At 42.6% G+C, this 16109-nt stretch overlaps 1 protein-coding gene across 1 annotated transcript in view; it reads left to right on the top strand.

Annotated features, from left to right (window-relative positions):
• Window positions 1-16109, top strand: part of LOC121863150 (nephrin-like) — a 171171-nt gene that overhangs the window by 128781 nt on the left and 26281 nt on the right. The window contains exons 4-11 of the mRNA XM_042361640.1: window positions 1116-1295; window positions 4434-4586; window positions 5074-5253; window positions 9048-9338; window positions 12109-12228; window positions 12966-13151; window positions 14316-14427; window positions 14754-14932. Of these exons, the coding sequence (XP_042217574.1) occupies window positions 1116-1295; window positions 4434-4586; window positions 5074-5253; window positions 9048-9338; window positions 12109-12228; window positions 12966-13151; window positions 14316-14427; window positions 14754-14932 (1401 nt within the window). The remainder of the gene's footprint in view (window positions 1-1115; window positions 1296-4433; window positions 4587-5073; window positions 5254-9047; window positions 9339-12108; window positions 12229-12965; window positions 13152-14315; window positions 14428-14753; window positions 14933-16109) is intronic.

The following is a 16109-nucleotide window of genomic DNA, read 5'->3' as shown; positions in this document are numbered from 1 at the left end:
TGACTGGGTAAGGTGGTGGAGTAAGGTGGTGACTGGAGTAAGGTGGTGACTGGAGTAAGGTGGTGACTGGGAGTGAAAGTGGTGACTGGAGTAAAGTGGTGACTGGAGTAAGGTGGTGACTGGAGTAAGGTGGTGACTGGAGTAAGGTGGTGACTGGAGTAAGGTGGTGACTGGAGTAAGGTGGTGACTGGAGTAAGGTGGTGACTGGAGTAAGGTGGTGACCAGGTGTTACGTACCAGCCTTGTTGTTTGTACAGGTGAGGCTCAACGCTACAGGTTATTACGACGCAGTGAACTAATTACTCACTTCATTATGTAACTCATCCAGAAATAACTGTATTAATCATATATGTTATAATACAAACTATTTATTGAAAACTTTATTATGTTATCATGATTTAGTAAGAGTTGTGATATCCTGTGTCGTAATAAAATGTTAATAATATTGAGTTTATACACACACACACACACACACACACACACACACACACACACACACACACACACACACATATTCTTTTTTTCAATACCTAGGCCATTCTTTACATAATAGTATCATTAACCGAATAAATTAAACCTCTGCTAATAACGCGCCTTTCCTGAATAAAAACTAAACGATTGAACGACAACAAATTTACGGGAGGACATAAATTTATTAATGGGGTAAAAAAAAATGCTCTGGTAGTTTGATTAATATCTGGTTATTATAATACATATTGTGTAGTGTATTGTATCGACGACCACACGAGGATACAACAACAATATGAAGGAAAGCCACTAACATATAGTATACCAGTGTCTCTCCTCTGTAAGACGTAGAGGTCAGGTCAGGTCAGGTCAGGTCTTTAGTTTAACAGGTGTGACAAAGTGACAAACTACTCAGCAGGTGTCACGTGTCAGCCAACAGGTGTCACATACTACTCAGTAGGTGTCATGTGCCATCCAACAGGTGTCACATACTACTCAGTAGGTGTCATGTGCCATCCAACAGGTGTCACATACTACTCAGTAGGTGTCATGTGCCATCCAACAGGTGTCACATACTACTCAGCAGGTGTCATGTGCCAACCATCTTTAGTTTAACAGGTGTCATTAACGAGTGTGTTGTGCCCACAGGGTTCGAGCGGCAGGTGCCAGGTTATCCTCGTTACTCCTACGCAGGTGACCCGTCGCTGGGCCAACACCACCTGGTCATCAGCGGCATCACCATCACTGAGGACGGCGAGTATCAGTGTCAGGTTGGCCCCACCCAGACTAACCCACCAATCTGGGCCTCTGCTAACGTCACTGTGCTTGGTAAGTTGGGTTGTGAGGGAGAGTGTGAGGGAGTGTATGGGAGAGTGTGAGGGAGAGTGTGAGGGAGTGTATGGGAGAGAGAGAGAGAGAGAGAGAGAGAGAGAGAGAGAGAGAGAGAGAGAGAGCCAGATAACCCCCAGTATAATAAATATACTGAAATGTAGAAGAGAGAATTAAATAACAGTAATAATTTCCTTACACAAACTCTACCCTTAAAAAAAAAATATATATATATATATATATAATGCAATAAAAAACCCCCAGAACATTCATTAAACACATAAAACTTTTCTCCTCAAATTAACTTTCAGATAAACCTGTGAATACGAAGATTATCTTTTAGTTTTGATTTCACAGACAATACTCACGTCAGGAAAGTTTTTGGTTGATGTAAACAGAAAAAAAAATATTTCAACCTAACCTAACCTAGCCTAACTTAACTTAACCTAACCTAACCTAACCTAACCTAACCCAACCCAACCTCAAGACGCAATACATCCTCTTGGTGATAATGCACGATGCCATTATAGAAAAAAAAATCAGAATTACAAATTTCTCAAAAATTTATATTACAAATAAAAAAGATAATTTATACGTTATCGATAAGGTTTTATGGCTGAAATATATCAACAGTGTATCCCGAGACAGGAAAACAGTGTATCATAATCTGTCATTCGATCGTCGCTTTTATCGTTACTAATCGTGGGGGTGATTCTGTCAACAACATAGACGGGTTAAAACTGTCTTATCACTGTCTTTCACACCTGTACTGTCCTTACACACACACACATACTTGTCTGTCTCACATGGCTATGGTGTTTAAACGTAATCTCACTGTATCTGGTGTTAAATAGTGAAGCACCACAAGACACTATCATTATATAAGACTAGTTTTAGGGAAGGAATTCATTTAAAAATCTGTGGTTTAGGATTTTCAGCAGTGAATGAATGGTTTTATTGTTCTCATGAAGATAGTGTGTGGTGGTATGGTGGGGTATGGTAGTGTGGTAGTATGATGGTGATATGTGGTAGGATGGTGGTGTGGTGGGTATACTATCACCATACCACACAACACCACCCATACTACCTCACACTACCACACACAACCATACTACCTCACACTACCACACACCACCACACCAAAACTGCTCGCCTCAGCTAACTTACCATCACGGACCATTACACACCCTACTCACCCATGCTGTGTGTGTAGGTGTTTGTGTGTTTGGTTATGTGTGTTTTTTGTGAGTGCACATATGGGTGTATACATGTGGATATGTTCTCTTGTCTTTGAATCTGTGTTATGTGTATGTTTGTTTGTGTCTGTTTATATATGTGTGTGTGTATGATTGTGTATGTATAATTGTGTTTGTGATTATGTGTATGTGTGTTTGTGTCTGTAATTTATGATAAGAACGACGATACAAATTGGTTCTTTTTTGGTAAACAATGATTATTCCTCTACGTCACTTACTGTTTATCTCTCCCTCATCCTCCCTCATCTCTCCCTCATCCTCCCCTCAAGTCTCCCTCACCCCTCCCTCATCCCTCCCTCAGCTCTCCCCCATCCTTCCCTCAGCTCCCCCTCACCCCTCCCTCAGCTCTCCCTCATCCCTCCCTCAGTTCCCCCTCCCTCATCCCTCCCTCACCCGTCCCTCATCCCTCCCTCAGCCTCTCCCTCATCCCTCCTCACCCCTCCCTCACCGTCCCTCATCCCTCCCTCACCCCTCCCTCACCCCTCCCTCACCCGTCCCTCATCCCTCCCTCACCCCTCCCTCAGCTCTCCCTCAGCTCTCCCTCAGCTCTCCCTCAGCTCCAACACACCACTCAGAATCCTTTACATGCTTGATGGCTCAGCTGGTGTCGTCCGTCACTTTTATTATTTTTGCTTTTCCTGAAGATCCTGGTGGAGAGCATTGTCTCTGACGGCACCACCCCCCTCCTCTCTTTTTACTGTAGGGGGTTTTGATCGATGTACGTTGTCACCACTGTAGCTGGAGTGGCAGTTGTGGCCGCTGTTGACGTTTTCCTACACATATAACCTCTCAGATGTTCCTTTAGGCAGACTTTAGCCTCAGTTTTATTTTTATTTTTATTTTATTTTTTTTAATGTATATTGGCCCCCATCCTCCCCTAATAGCCATACCTTCACCACTATTTTATTATCTTAAAATTAATTGGTACTTAGATGATATACGGAAGTAAGTTTTAAAATCAAGGCTAAAAAAAACAAACAAACTTGATTGGGCCTCAGAAAGTGGGCTCAGGTATGACGTCACTGATGGTACTTGGAACAAAAACAGCAACAACAACAATAAATAACAACAATAAATAACAACAACACAACAACAACCATAACGATTATTTAGGCCGGTGAATACTAACGTGAAACACATATATACAAGGAAACTATTCAAGAAACGTTGCTATACGGTTAGATTAGGTTAGGTAAGAGAATAGTGAAGTAAGCTCTCGTTATGTCAGTAGATGAAAAAAATAACCCCCACACGAAACTAATTAATCATAACACTGATTTAATTCACTAACATAACAACCACAAAGCCTCACGCCCTTCAGGTTCAGAGCCTCCAGGTCACTAACTCTCTCCTTACACACTATCTTTTCTCTCTCTCTCTATTCCCCCTTTATCCACTCCCCTGTTATCTCCTTAATGTAGTGTTCGATATTTCTCTTCTACACCGTGGGGCAGAGGGGTATAGTCTTCCTGTACCTGACACACTTATACCGACACACAGTCACCCTACACCCTCTTCACCAGCTCCTACACCCTCTTCACCAGCTCCTACACCCTCTTCACCAGCTCCTACACCCTCTTCACTCGCTCCTACACCCTCTTCACCAGCTCCTACACCCTCTTCACTCGCTTTCAATATCTCAGCGAACATAACCTTATAAATGGTAATGGAAGGTTAGGTCAGGTTAGGTCAGATCAGGTCAAGTCAGGTTACGTTAGGTTAGTTTAATTTAGGTTAAGTAACTATAAAAAAAAATAAAGAAAGATTAAAGGCAAAAATGTATATAAGAAGAGAATAAAAGACAAAAGACAACAAATTCTTTTCATAAAATGTTTGTGGTGTGTTGTTATACTGTGGTTGTATGTGGTCGTGTACTCAACAGTGCCACCAAGGAGCGTGGAGTTCTCAGGGTGGCGAGACGGTGCAGTGGTGGAGGTAGTGGCCGGCGTCTCACTCACTCTACAGTGCCTGGTGAAGGACGCTCGACCCGCCCCTAGTGTGTGGTGGTACAGAGACGGACTACAGCTGGATCAAGGTGAGTGACACATAACACGGATCAAGGTGAGTGACACATAACACGGACCAACGTGAGTGACACATAACACGGATCAAGGTGAGTGACACATAACACATTCATGTATAAAGTAGTACAGGTGTGATGTGTTCTACCAGGAAATATTTTTTTTTAAAGAAATTAATTGAATAGTATATAATATCACGGTTAGGTTATTAAAGGAATAATTTAGTTTGCCCATTAGGGTTTATCATAGAAAACGATTCTTCTGGACATATACACTTCATCGTCTCCATCACCAACAGTAGGTCTCCAACACTAACAGTAGGTCTCCAACACCAACAGTAGGTCTCCAACACCAACAGTAGGGTCTCCATCACCAACAGTAGGTCTCCAACACCAACAGTAGGGTCTCCATCACCAACAGTAGGGTCTCCAACACTAACAGTAGGTCTCCATCACCAACAGTAGGGTCTCCAACACTAAGGGCATGTCTCCATTACCACAGGGTCGGTCCAGGAGCGGGTGGAGGAGTCGTCACTGCCAAGACGGTGGAGCGTCAGGAGTCGGCTGGTGGTGACGGCGACGGCTGAGGACGACGGCAAGTTGTACACGTGTGAGGCCGACCACCCCGCCCTCAGAGAAGCCTCCCACCCTCTACTGGCCTCCATCATGCTCTCCGTCCTCCGTAAGTATCTCTATTCTACCCCTTCCTGGCCTCCATCATGCTCTTCTCTCGCGTGAATTCGGTTCTTTCTTTTCATTTCATCTTTCTTCTCCATATCCTCTTGCCTCTCTCTCTCTCTCTCTCTCTCTCTCTCTCTCTCTCTCTCTCTCTCTCCTGCTATATCTTTGTTTAAACGCTTCATCCGCCTAATAAAAATTGACAATATTACCACCTCACCTAACCTAACCCAACCCAACCCAACCTAACCTAACCAAACCCACCTGGTCAACCTCCTGCTCCGGCTCTGGCCCACGAGTACTCTGGGTCATAACATCAATAAACTTAAATGACCCTGAAGCAAAGTTTGTTTATTTACTGTTGTTTGAGTTTGTATAATGTCAGATAAAAAAAAAATGTAAGAAAGCAAAGAATAAGGAGGAATAATAGACGTATTTGGACACACAATTTCGTTCAGCTGTAATTTCTCTGATACAACACACTAATGGTAGAAACGTTTAAACAGACAAAGAGTTACAGATCCATTACCCCTCTTAGATACATAGGGCAGGGGTGAGGGTGAGTCAGTAAGGGGGTGAGTCAGTAGGGGGTGAGTCAGTAGGGGCGAACCAGTACGGGGGGCGAACCAGTACGGGGGTGAGTCAGTAAGGGGGTGAGTCAGTAAGTGAGTCAGTAAGGGGGGCGAGTCAGTAAGGGGTGAACCAGTACGGGGGATGAGTCAGTACAGGGGGTGAGTGTGTCGAGTCAGTAAGGGGTGAGTCAGTAGGGGGGTGAGTCAGTAAGGGGAGTGAGTCAGTAAGGGGAGTGAGTCAGTAATGGGGGAGAGTCAGTACGGGGGGTGAGTCAGTAAGGGGGCGAGTCAGTAAGGGGGTGAGCCACGAGAATAAGGGCTGATGAAGTGGAGTGGCAGATGAAAGCCGACTGAATGTCGAGCCTCTGGGGACAACCAGCCAGTCTACGCCCCGCCAACCACCCCAAAATCATTTCCCAGACAGACAGACAGACAGACAGGCAGACACACTGACACCCCCTCAACAGAGTTATTTGTCCTAACACAATTTTTTAACATTAAACAATCTTTATATGTCATACTAACAAGATATTTATACATATATAATCATGTAAACCTTACAACTATTTTATTTTAGAATAACTGTTCTCTAAAATACTCAACATTTCAATGAATCACTTCGGTATTAATGACTATAATATTGTACAAGTAGTTAGGTTAGGTTTGGTTAGGATAGTCTAGGTTAGGTTAGGTTAGGTTTGGTTAGGATAGTCTAGGTTAGGTTAGGTTAGATAGGTTGCTGAGACCTTCAGCCAGAATGAATTATGCGCAACGCTTCCACTCGGGCTAATGCGACGTTAATTAGCAGGGCTGATGGGTCTAGCACTCACTTGAGATGAATCAATCAGTACCTCCCTCCAGGTCAGTCCTCAGTTGGTAACGTGTGTTTGATGTCAGGCCGGGGCGACGGGGGACAGCAGGAGGAGGATGTGTCTGTCCAGGGATAGTGGGGGGAGGGAGGGAGGGAAAGGGGTGGATAGGGGATGGAGGGAGGGGAGGACAGTGGGGGGAAGAACAGGGGTGAGGTGAAATAAAGGATGACAGCGACTGTCCTCAGAGACGTGAGGACCAAGAAGACGTAGTAGTGGAGTCTCCTGGGTAAACACACACCTTCAACTTATGCTCCACAGATTTCAGACTTACCAAGACTCATCCCAGAGTTTTCATTATATAGAGTAAGCCTTCTAGACCCTACTGTATCTAAGATCAATATTGTGTCTTCAGTTTTACCTTTGTCTGTCACCCCCTTGCCCTTCATTCTACCCAACAGGAAGGTTAGGTTAGGTTAGGTTAGGTTAGGTTAGGTTACGTTACGTTAGGTTACGTTAGGTTAGGCTAGGTTAGGTTAGGCTAGGTTAGGTTAGGTTAGGTTAGGTTAGGTTAGGTTACGTTAGGTTAGGTTAGGTTAGGTTAGGTTAGGTTGAGACATACACATATACGTATCTTTGGAAAGCTAACTCACCCATGTTTTAATTTTGGCTACATCACTACTTAATACTTTATGGTGAAGGTTAAACAAGCAGCAACCAGATGACAAAGTGAAAAAATTACACACTGTATATCTTTTTTTTTCTCAGTAAGGATTAATGTTTAATCGTGATATGTTACATAATAAAACACATTGTTAGTTCTATTTGGATATTATGTCGGGTTTTTTTTATAAACTACAAAGCAAAGACTAAACTAATGAAAGCCATTCATTTTTAACTTTTAACTTTTACTGTTTTAAAGTCAAATGTAAATTAGCATCACAATTATCTTTATTCCACCGGATTTAATAAAAACATCATAAACAAACACTCATATCCCCAAACAATAGCAAATGTGTAGAAAACTTTTAAAACAATTACATCGCTGACGAAATTAAAATAATCACCCACAAAAATCCTGTCGCATCTACTCCTGAACCACGAACCCCGAGATTCATATTCGTGAACCCGAAACAGTAGACACTAATGCACTATTCTGTCTATAATTTCGTGAACGATGTATTAATTCTCGTAAAGGTAATAAATATTTAAATGAAAATTAACAAAAATTGTAACCTAACCTAACCTAACCTAACCTAACCTAACCTAACCTTACCTAGTATTCAATCTCGTATTCGCGTGAACTCAAAGTTACTGACAATCTTTTCTTCCAATTGTTTTCATAAAGGTTTGTTCTGACGATTGGTTACGAAGGTGATTTGTAACTACGGTAAATCCTAACTACGGATCTGTTTACAAATCCCCCGATAACATTGTGGACCAAATTTGACAATAAAAACATAGCCCGAATCTAAATTGTTCTGTTCGAGTTGCCAGTTTGCTTGTCAGTATTTCCCTTCAAGCTTTACATAAAATGAAACGACTGCCTCACTTTGGTTCAGTCAGGGTCGATCAGTGAGCCAATGCGTTGGTATTCTCCGGCTGTTCCCATTGTTGTGTTTGATTGATCTGATGCACCAGAGATAACACGAAAAGGAGACTCCATCTTTGTTAGAATGATGTTGTCTATAAATTATTTTGATTTAATCGTATTGTTGGCGCTAAATATGTGGTAAATAGTAAGGTTCTCCTACGGTAAGTATAATAGATATTTGTTGAAGGTGATTTTGTCTTGGTGTAATTTGATATAACCTTCATGGAGACAATAGTGTGTCTTCATACCGTGGTCTTGACTGCTGGTGGCGACGTCAAAACTAAAAGTAGAGAGTTTTTTTCAAATCCTCCCCAACTCTCCCCCACCGCCCCTCTCACTCTCTCTCTCCTCCTCCACCTCAGGAATTTTTAACACTACTGGCAAGCTTCAAAGCTTTTCTGAGGAAAATCCTTATATAGTGTCAATCTCCATTGCTTTGTCTCTCACAGGTCCCTTGTGTCTCCAGTCACCTTTGTACCCTTTAGCTGTAGTGTCTCCTTTGTCACCTCTTTCTCCTACACACCTACAGAGTCTCCGTCACTGGTTCCCAGAGATACTACACTACTGGTAATCTCTCCTTCTCTACAGTGGTCACCACTGACTCCCACTCTCCCACAGATTGGCCGGGGCCGCCCACACTGACTCCCACTCTCCCACAGATCGGCCGGGGCCGCCCACACTGACTACCACTCTCCCACAGATCGGCCGGGGCCGCCCACACTGACTCCCACTCTCCCACAGATCGGCCGGGGCCGCCCACACTGACTCCCACTCTCCCACAGATTGGCCGGGGCCGCCCACAATGACTCCCACTCTCCCACAGATCGGCCGGGGCCGCCTGCTATCAGCGGGTACAAGACGGGGGAGGTGTTGGTGGCGGGGGAGCGGAGGACCCTGGTGTGCCGAGTCTCAGGGGGCAACCCACGCCCCTGGGTCACCTGGCACCGGCAGGGCCTCCTGCTGGATGACACCACCACCGCCGACGCCTCCGGGGTCATCAACACTCATCAGCTTACTGCCACCGCCGCTGACGACGGCGTTATCTACGAGTGTCGCGTCAGGAGTGACCTTCTGGAGAAGCCGCTGGTGGCCAACGTGTCCCTCACCGTCTACTGTGAGTGTTGTCCTCAGGAGGGAGGGAGGGAGGTAGGTAGGTTTTCTAGAGACAAATTATGGTGTATTAAACGTAACATCGCCTACACTATGACTTCCAGACAGGTCAGGTATTGCCTGAGTAATGTATGCATTACTCCCTAATGCATATAACAAGGTGATTCTCTCACCGTCCTCAAGACTTAATAAGAAACAACGACATACTGACACCCATGTTCAATAAGCCTAAAAATGGATCAAACATAAACATGTGACTAAGTATGTGTCGCTACATATTGCCACATGTTTTGCAGTGTTATAACTTAGACTCAAATATGTGCCAAATGAAATGAAATCCAGGTCATATGATTTACAATACCATAAAGCTTGAGGGCGAGGCGCAGGTGTGGGGGGGGCACAGGTGTGTGTGGGGCACAGGTGTGGGGGGGCACAGGTGGTCAGGATGTGGTGTAATGTCATATTTATTCGCCCTTTTTTTTCTTACACTAAAACCATTGAGCAAAACTAACCGTGTGTGGGTTTAAAGGGTGGGTGGGGAATGGAGGTTCAAGGGAGTAAGTTCAGGGGAAGGGGTTCTGGGTTAGATGAGATTAGGGAAGGAAGTGGATTCAGGGGAGGGATGTGGGTTCAGGGAGCAGGGGTGTGGGTTCAGGGGCAGGGTGTGGGTTCACGAGGGAGGGGGAAGTGGGTTCAAAGGGGAGGTGAAGGTGGGTCAATGAGGAAAGGGGGAAGTGAATTAAGGGTGGATGGGTTAAGGTAGGAGGTGGGTTAAGGGCGAGGGAAGGTGGGTTAATTCAGAGTGTTGGGGACATAGTTACCAACGAGGGTTTGTTAGTCTTGTTATATAATATTTTTTTAAGGTTTATTTGTATACTGTAGGTGTGTGTGTGTGTGTGTGTGTGTGTGTGTGTGTGTGTGTGTGTGTGTGTGTGTGTGTGTGTGTGTGTGTGTGTGTGTTTGTGTGTGTGTGTGTGTGTGTGTGTGTGTGTGTGTGTGTGTGTGTGTGTGTGTGTGTGTGTGTGTGTGTGTGTGTGTGTGTGTGTGTCACCGGTCGTTGGCTGTTTTAACTAACTTTCCTGTGATAATGATCTCTCTCTCTCTCTCTCTCTCTCTCTCTCTCTCTCTCTCTCTCTCTCTCACTCTTAATGTGAACCAACTACCTCTCATGTTGACTGTGAATTCTTGAGAGAGAGAGAGAGAGAGAGAGAGAGAGAGAGAGCCATCGCAAGAAGATCTGGTCCCCTCTTCTTTAAAAGTGGATCGGGGTGGTGTGTGTGTGTGCCCGTCATTTGCGTGCTATCCTTCTAAGTCTTTTTGGGGTGGTGTGCCATTAGTGCTCGTAGTGATGCAGGGAACGGTGATGTGTCGAGGATTATTTTTTTTCACGATGTCAACACTCGTACACGTCATATTTATATTGAAGTGTGTGTGTGTGTGTGTGTGTGTGTGTGTGTGTGTGTGTGTGTGTGTCAGACTTTCACACACACAAACGAGAGGAATGTTTATGGGAGTCAAAAGTTCTCACCGATGTGGCGTCATATGGTGTAGAGGCCCTTCTTCATCACTCAAGTACAGTCCTCAACTTTGGCTCTCGAGAACTTTCGCTTTATTACCTCCGAGGGAGTTGGAAAATGTGCCGCCTTGTGTTTCTGTGAACTTAAGATTTTTTTTTTTTTGGGGGGGAAGGGGTGAAGGGGGGAAGTTTGATTGATTTGTGGAGAGACATAAACATCTCTTTCACATTATGGCTTCACCGACACAAAAATTATCTAGGTATGAGTGTCAGAAACAAGAGAGACGTAGATGTGAATATTGGGTATTGTAGCTGACAACTTTCACTTCTTTAATAGGGAATTCTTGGTCGTCATCCTGTGTTAGTGCGGTGCTACACAGATAGGCTGATTGATAACACTTGGTATAGAATTGATCAATATTACATGACAGGAGGGATGAATGTCATTTTTTTTTAGGAAATATTAAAAAAAAATCCGACAGATACAATAAGTTTTCATTATAATACATGAATACAAGGCTATCAATCAATATAATACGAGGGTGTTAGTTCACTGGTTAAGAAATTTTGTCAGGTGTGGCTTACGATAAAAATAATCAGATAAACAAAAAGAATCTCTCATACGATGCTCTTAGAGAATGCAGGCAGATCAGGTCAGGTCAGGTCAGGTCAGGAGTCAGTGTCTCATCAGAATTCCAAAGGGTACCTGACTGGGGATGGATCAAGATTCAGCTCTAGTCTGTTCCTCTGTAGACACAACAGCTAAGAAATTCTACTTACTTTTACCATGTTTTCCGTGTTGACTGTGTATTGTTCCGTGTCAGTGTGTGTGTATCATGCTTCCCTCAACCATCCTGCTGTACAGACATTTATAAACTTGTGTCAATGTTCCCTCTAATATGTGGATTAATTCGGTATATCAAGTAAAACCAACATGATAAGGGTTTGCTTTCTGTGTGTTGGGTAAAAAAAAATGATACCTGTTGACATGTCCTTTAATCCTGGTAATTCATTATGATATATTATCAAATTTTAATAACATCATGGTTTCTTAGGATATAATTGCACCAAAAAGTATCTTTACGATTTTGTGTGAGATAATTTGACACAACGGACGAAGGATTTTGACAATACTGTACTTCCGAGACAATATGAATCTTAGTGTTCATTGTGAAATACTCAACAGGTTCTCAAAAGGCGTGATGAGACAGAGATATATGACTGTATGTTTGGTATAGACTCTCGTGTGTTCCCTCAGACGTGCCGTCCTTCGTCAGTCTGACAGGGCCGTCACAGGTGGAGGAGGGGGCGCCCATCTCCCTCACTTGCGAGACGAGCAAATCCAACCCTCCCGCCTCGCTCGTTTGGAGAGTTCAAGGTAGGTAGATACTCAGCCCCCCCCCCTCACCACCTCTATATGTAGATAATAAGCCCCCTCACCACTCCTCCATAAGTAGATGATTAGCTCCTCTCACCCTTTCCATAAGTAGATAATTAGCCCCTTCACCCCTCCATGGGTAGATAATCAGCCCCTTCACCCCTCCATGGGTAGATAATCAGCCCCTTCACCCCTCCAATCCTCCATGGGTAGATAATCAGCCCCTTTATAGGTAAGAAGGACAAAGGAACGTAGGTAATCATCCCCCTCACCACCTCTATAAGCTGATGGAGAGTTAATGTTACAAGAGTTTTGAATAATATATCTATAAATTACCGTTTAGTATAGGCTAATATAAGAGTTTCCGTTTTACAGTTCCTTTTATTTCTCGCGGTCAATAATAATTCAACATAGTAAACATATCTAATTTCTTGTAGAGCTTTAATGACATAAGGACAGCGATAAAATTTCTATAATTGTTAGTTGAGTGTAATGATACGTTGACTTGTGGCGGCAGGTAACTATAATCAACAGCAACAGGTGGGCTCTGAGAGTGTGTTGTGGTAATCAGGTGTTCTCTGTAGCGTTTGTCCTAGATATTATACCAGGTGTGACTATGATTCATTATATAATATTCTATCCAAAACATTTCTGTCAATAGTGATGTTTCTCCTTGTGATTATGACAGTAGGTATTATGTTGGAGTAACAGGATATGTTTGTTGTGGTCCTGCGTAGGAGAGACGGTGACAGGCGAACCAGAAACGATGGTACGGGTCAGCACAGGAGGATGGGTTACTACGTCTCAGTTGACCCATTACAAGGTCAGGTCACGTAAGGTCACCGAGGTAGTGGTTGAGTGTAAAGCCCTTAACCCCGCCATTGACCAAACTGTGACCAAGACTCGTATTATCGCCATCACAAGTAAGTGTATTTTTTACCTCAGTGTGACGATTCGCTTAATAAATTCTTGCTCTATTTATACTTTTCTCGTCTTCCATTAACCTTAAACTTTCACTCCAATCATCTAACTAAAGTACTAAAATAATACTCCCTCACTCACTCTAACAAATGAAAAAGTTAAACTTTCTATTCGACTCTATAAACTTTTTCTCAAATATTTCAATACTCCTTACAACTCCATAAGCAATCTCTCTCTCGATATATTTACCCTCTTCCTGAAAATGTATTGACGCAATTTAAACTTCAACACTTTGTAAAGATTCTGAGAACACTTGACCATCTCTGGTAAATCCTTCCCTACTACTCAACTTCCCTCACAAGGCTGACAACACCTCACACGGCACTACCAGGCTTTTCTACTACACATTTTCCTTACTTCGTTGTACCTAAATTGGCTTTAACGTTTTTGTTTATTTTTACATTTTTGTTAATTATCCCGAATATTGAATAAACCTAAATAAATAATGGCTACCTAACCTAAGCTAACCTAACCTACGTGACGCATCTCGACTCTAACCTAACCTAACCTAAGCTAAGCTAACCTAACCTAACCTAACCTAACCTACGTGACGCATCTCAACTCTAACCTAACCTAACCTAACTAAACCTGGCGTTTTAATGTATCACACCTTAACAATTTATATTTCACTGCTATAAGACTCTTAACATTTATCAGGTCGAGTTATAAGTCTTCGCAAATTTTAATAATACCTCGACGAAGCTCCTACTATTTAATGCTTCCCAGAATAAGTCTCTAGGTCTCATCTCCATAAGACTCTTCCCGCTCGGGCGCTCTCTGATAAGTCCTTCACGTCTCAGTACTTAACAAGACTATGATAAGTCCCTCACCACTTAATAACACCATCCTGTCAAGTCCCTCACCACTTAATAACATCCCTATCAAGTCCCTCACCACTTAATAAAACCATCCTGTCAAGTCCCTCACCACTTAATAACATCCCTATCAAGTCCCTCACCACTTAAGACACCATCCCTGTCAAGTCCCTCACCACTTAATAACATCCCTATCAAGTCCCTCACCACTTAATAAAATCCCTGTCAAGTCCCTCACCACCCTAATCACCTGAGACACTTAATCACCTTACGGGGTCATTTGGTACGCAGAGCCCGCTGGTCCACCGAGGTTCGAGGGTGACTTACACAGGCAGTTCTTGGCTGGGACGACCATTGACCTGTTGTGTTCTAGCATGGGAGGTCATCCTGCACCCACCATCAGGTAGGTCACATGACGGCCTGTATTCGTTAATGTTTATATCATACTGCTTTGATTGTTGTTGTTTATTTTGTTCTTGTTTTCGTCTTATTATCATTGTTTTCGTTATTATCGTTATTATTATTATTATCGTTGTTATCGTTATTATTATTATTATTATTATTATTATTATTATTATTATTATTATTATTATTATTATTATCGTTGTTATCGTTATTATTATTATTATTATTGTTATTGTATACGAATAAAAACATAAATATGAAAAACACAGATTTCACAATACTGTACTGTACATTAACGAGAGTCGACATGTGACACTGTTTCAGGATATACAAGGAAGAGGAAGAGATACCGACGGAGGTGGTGAGGGAGATGAACGTGACCCGTGGGAGAGCTAAGGTAGGACTCACCCCAGCTGACAACGGTGCTAAAGTGACGTGTGAGGTGACCTCTGTAGGCAGCACCAGCGCCCCCCTCACCGCCTCCGCCAGACTCACCGTCACATGTAAGTTTATCAGTAACGTCTTCGCTTAGGTTGCACAGAGCATGAAAGGGTTTTAAGGTGTATAGTGAAACCTTGATATAACGGATTTTCTCTCCATATAGTCCGTTAAATAGAGGTTTCACTAGAGAGGATTCCCAATTATTCTAGTTCTGGTCTATTCAAGGAAGATTAGTAACCACTGATCTTACTTAGTTTACCACCAGTTTCAGTGACAGATTAAGACGACTCGACAAATTCTGATTGACTTGGCTGTCGTGTAGGAATATTATCTTTTCCTTTCTGAAATGATTAATGAGAACTTAAATATTAATGAAGGTTTATTTTCAGGATTATTTATAGGTGTTCAGAAAGTTTACCGAATTATTTCTATACGTATGAGTAAAATCGAGGCAAAAACAACAACAAATGCAACAACAACAACAACAACACAACAACAACAAAATCACGAACAAAAACAACAGCGGCTTCGTATATGCAAAATTATTCCATGTATAAACATTGTACATAAAGTATATATATTGTGATTCTATCCACTACTCAGACTTCATAATAGATGCATAAAGTTCACCATAAAACGTATTAAAATTGCACATAAATTTTCGTGAATAATATACTGAACATGAGATTATTTCAAGGGGATTTGGGTCAGTATAGAGGCTAAGCTGTTCTTGTGGATGGCGTCACTTAAGGCTTACATTTGAGCAGCAGTTGTGTAGTCCTTTGATGTTACCGAGGTTTACACATATCTTTCTTACCTTGACATAACGAGACACATGTGATCTTTTACCATGCTAATTTGCATATGCCTCAGTTAAAGTAATAAAGAAAGTCAGTTCATTCCTGTGTTTTTCCTCCTACTCATCAAATCCACTTGTTAATGGAACGATCATATAGCATAAGGTGCTCAGTGCTGCACAATACCTCACTCTCTTCTTTGGTTTTCTTCATGTTATTATCATTGTTATCCTTGAATATAAATAATGCTTCACGGTGATGCATACTGCTTGTCGTCCGATCTCTCTCTCTCTCTCTCTCTCTCTCTCTCTCTCTCTTCTTTTCTCCTCTCCATCTTTCTCTTCTTTCCATCCTTATCTCTTCTCTCTATCCTTCTCTCTTTTCCACCCTTCTCTCCTTTTCATCCTGCTCTTCTTTCCTGTCCATTCTCCTCTCCTGTCAA

This window comes from Homarus americanus, unplaced genomic scaffold (assembly GCF_018991925.1).
Source record: "Homarus americanus isolate GMGI-L3 unplaced genomic scaffold, GMGI_Hamer_2.0 scaffold5434, whole genome shotgun sequence".
Lineage (NCBI taxonomy): Eukaryota > Metazoa > Arthropoda > Malacostraca > Decapoda > Nephropidae > Homarus > Homarus americanus.
The sequence above is the reverse complement of the archived record's forward strand: the minus strand, read 5'-3'. Positions and strand labels throughout refer to the sequence as shown.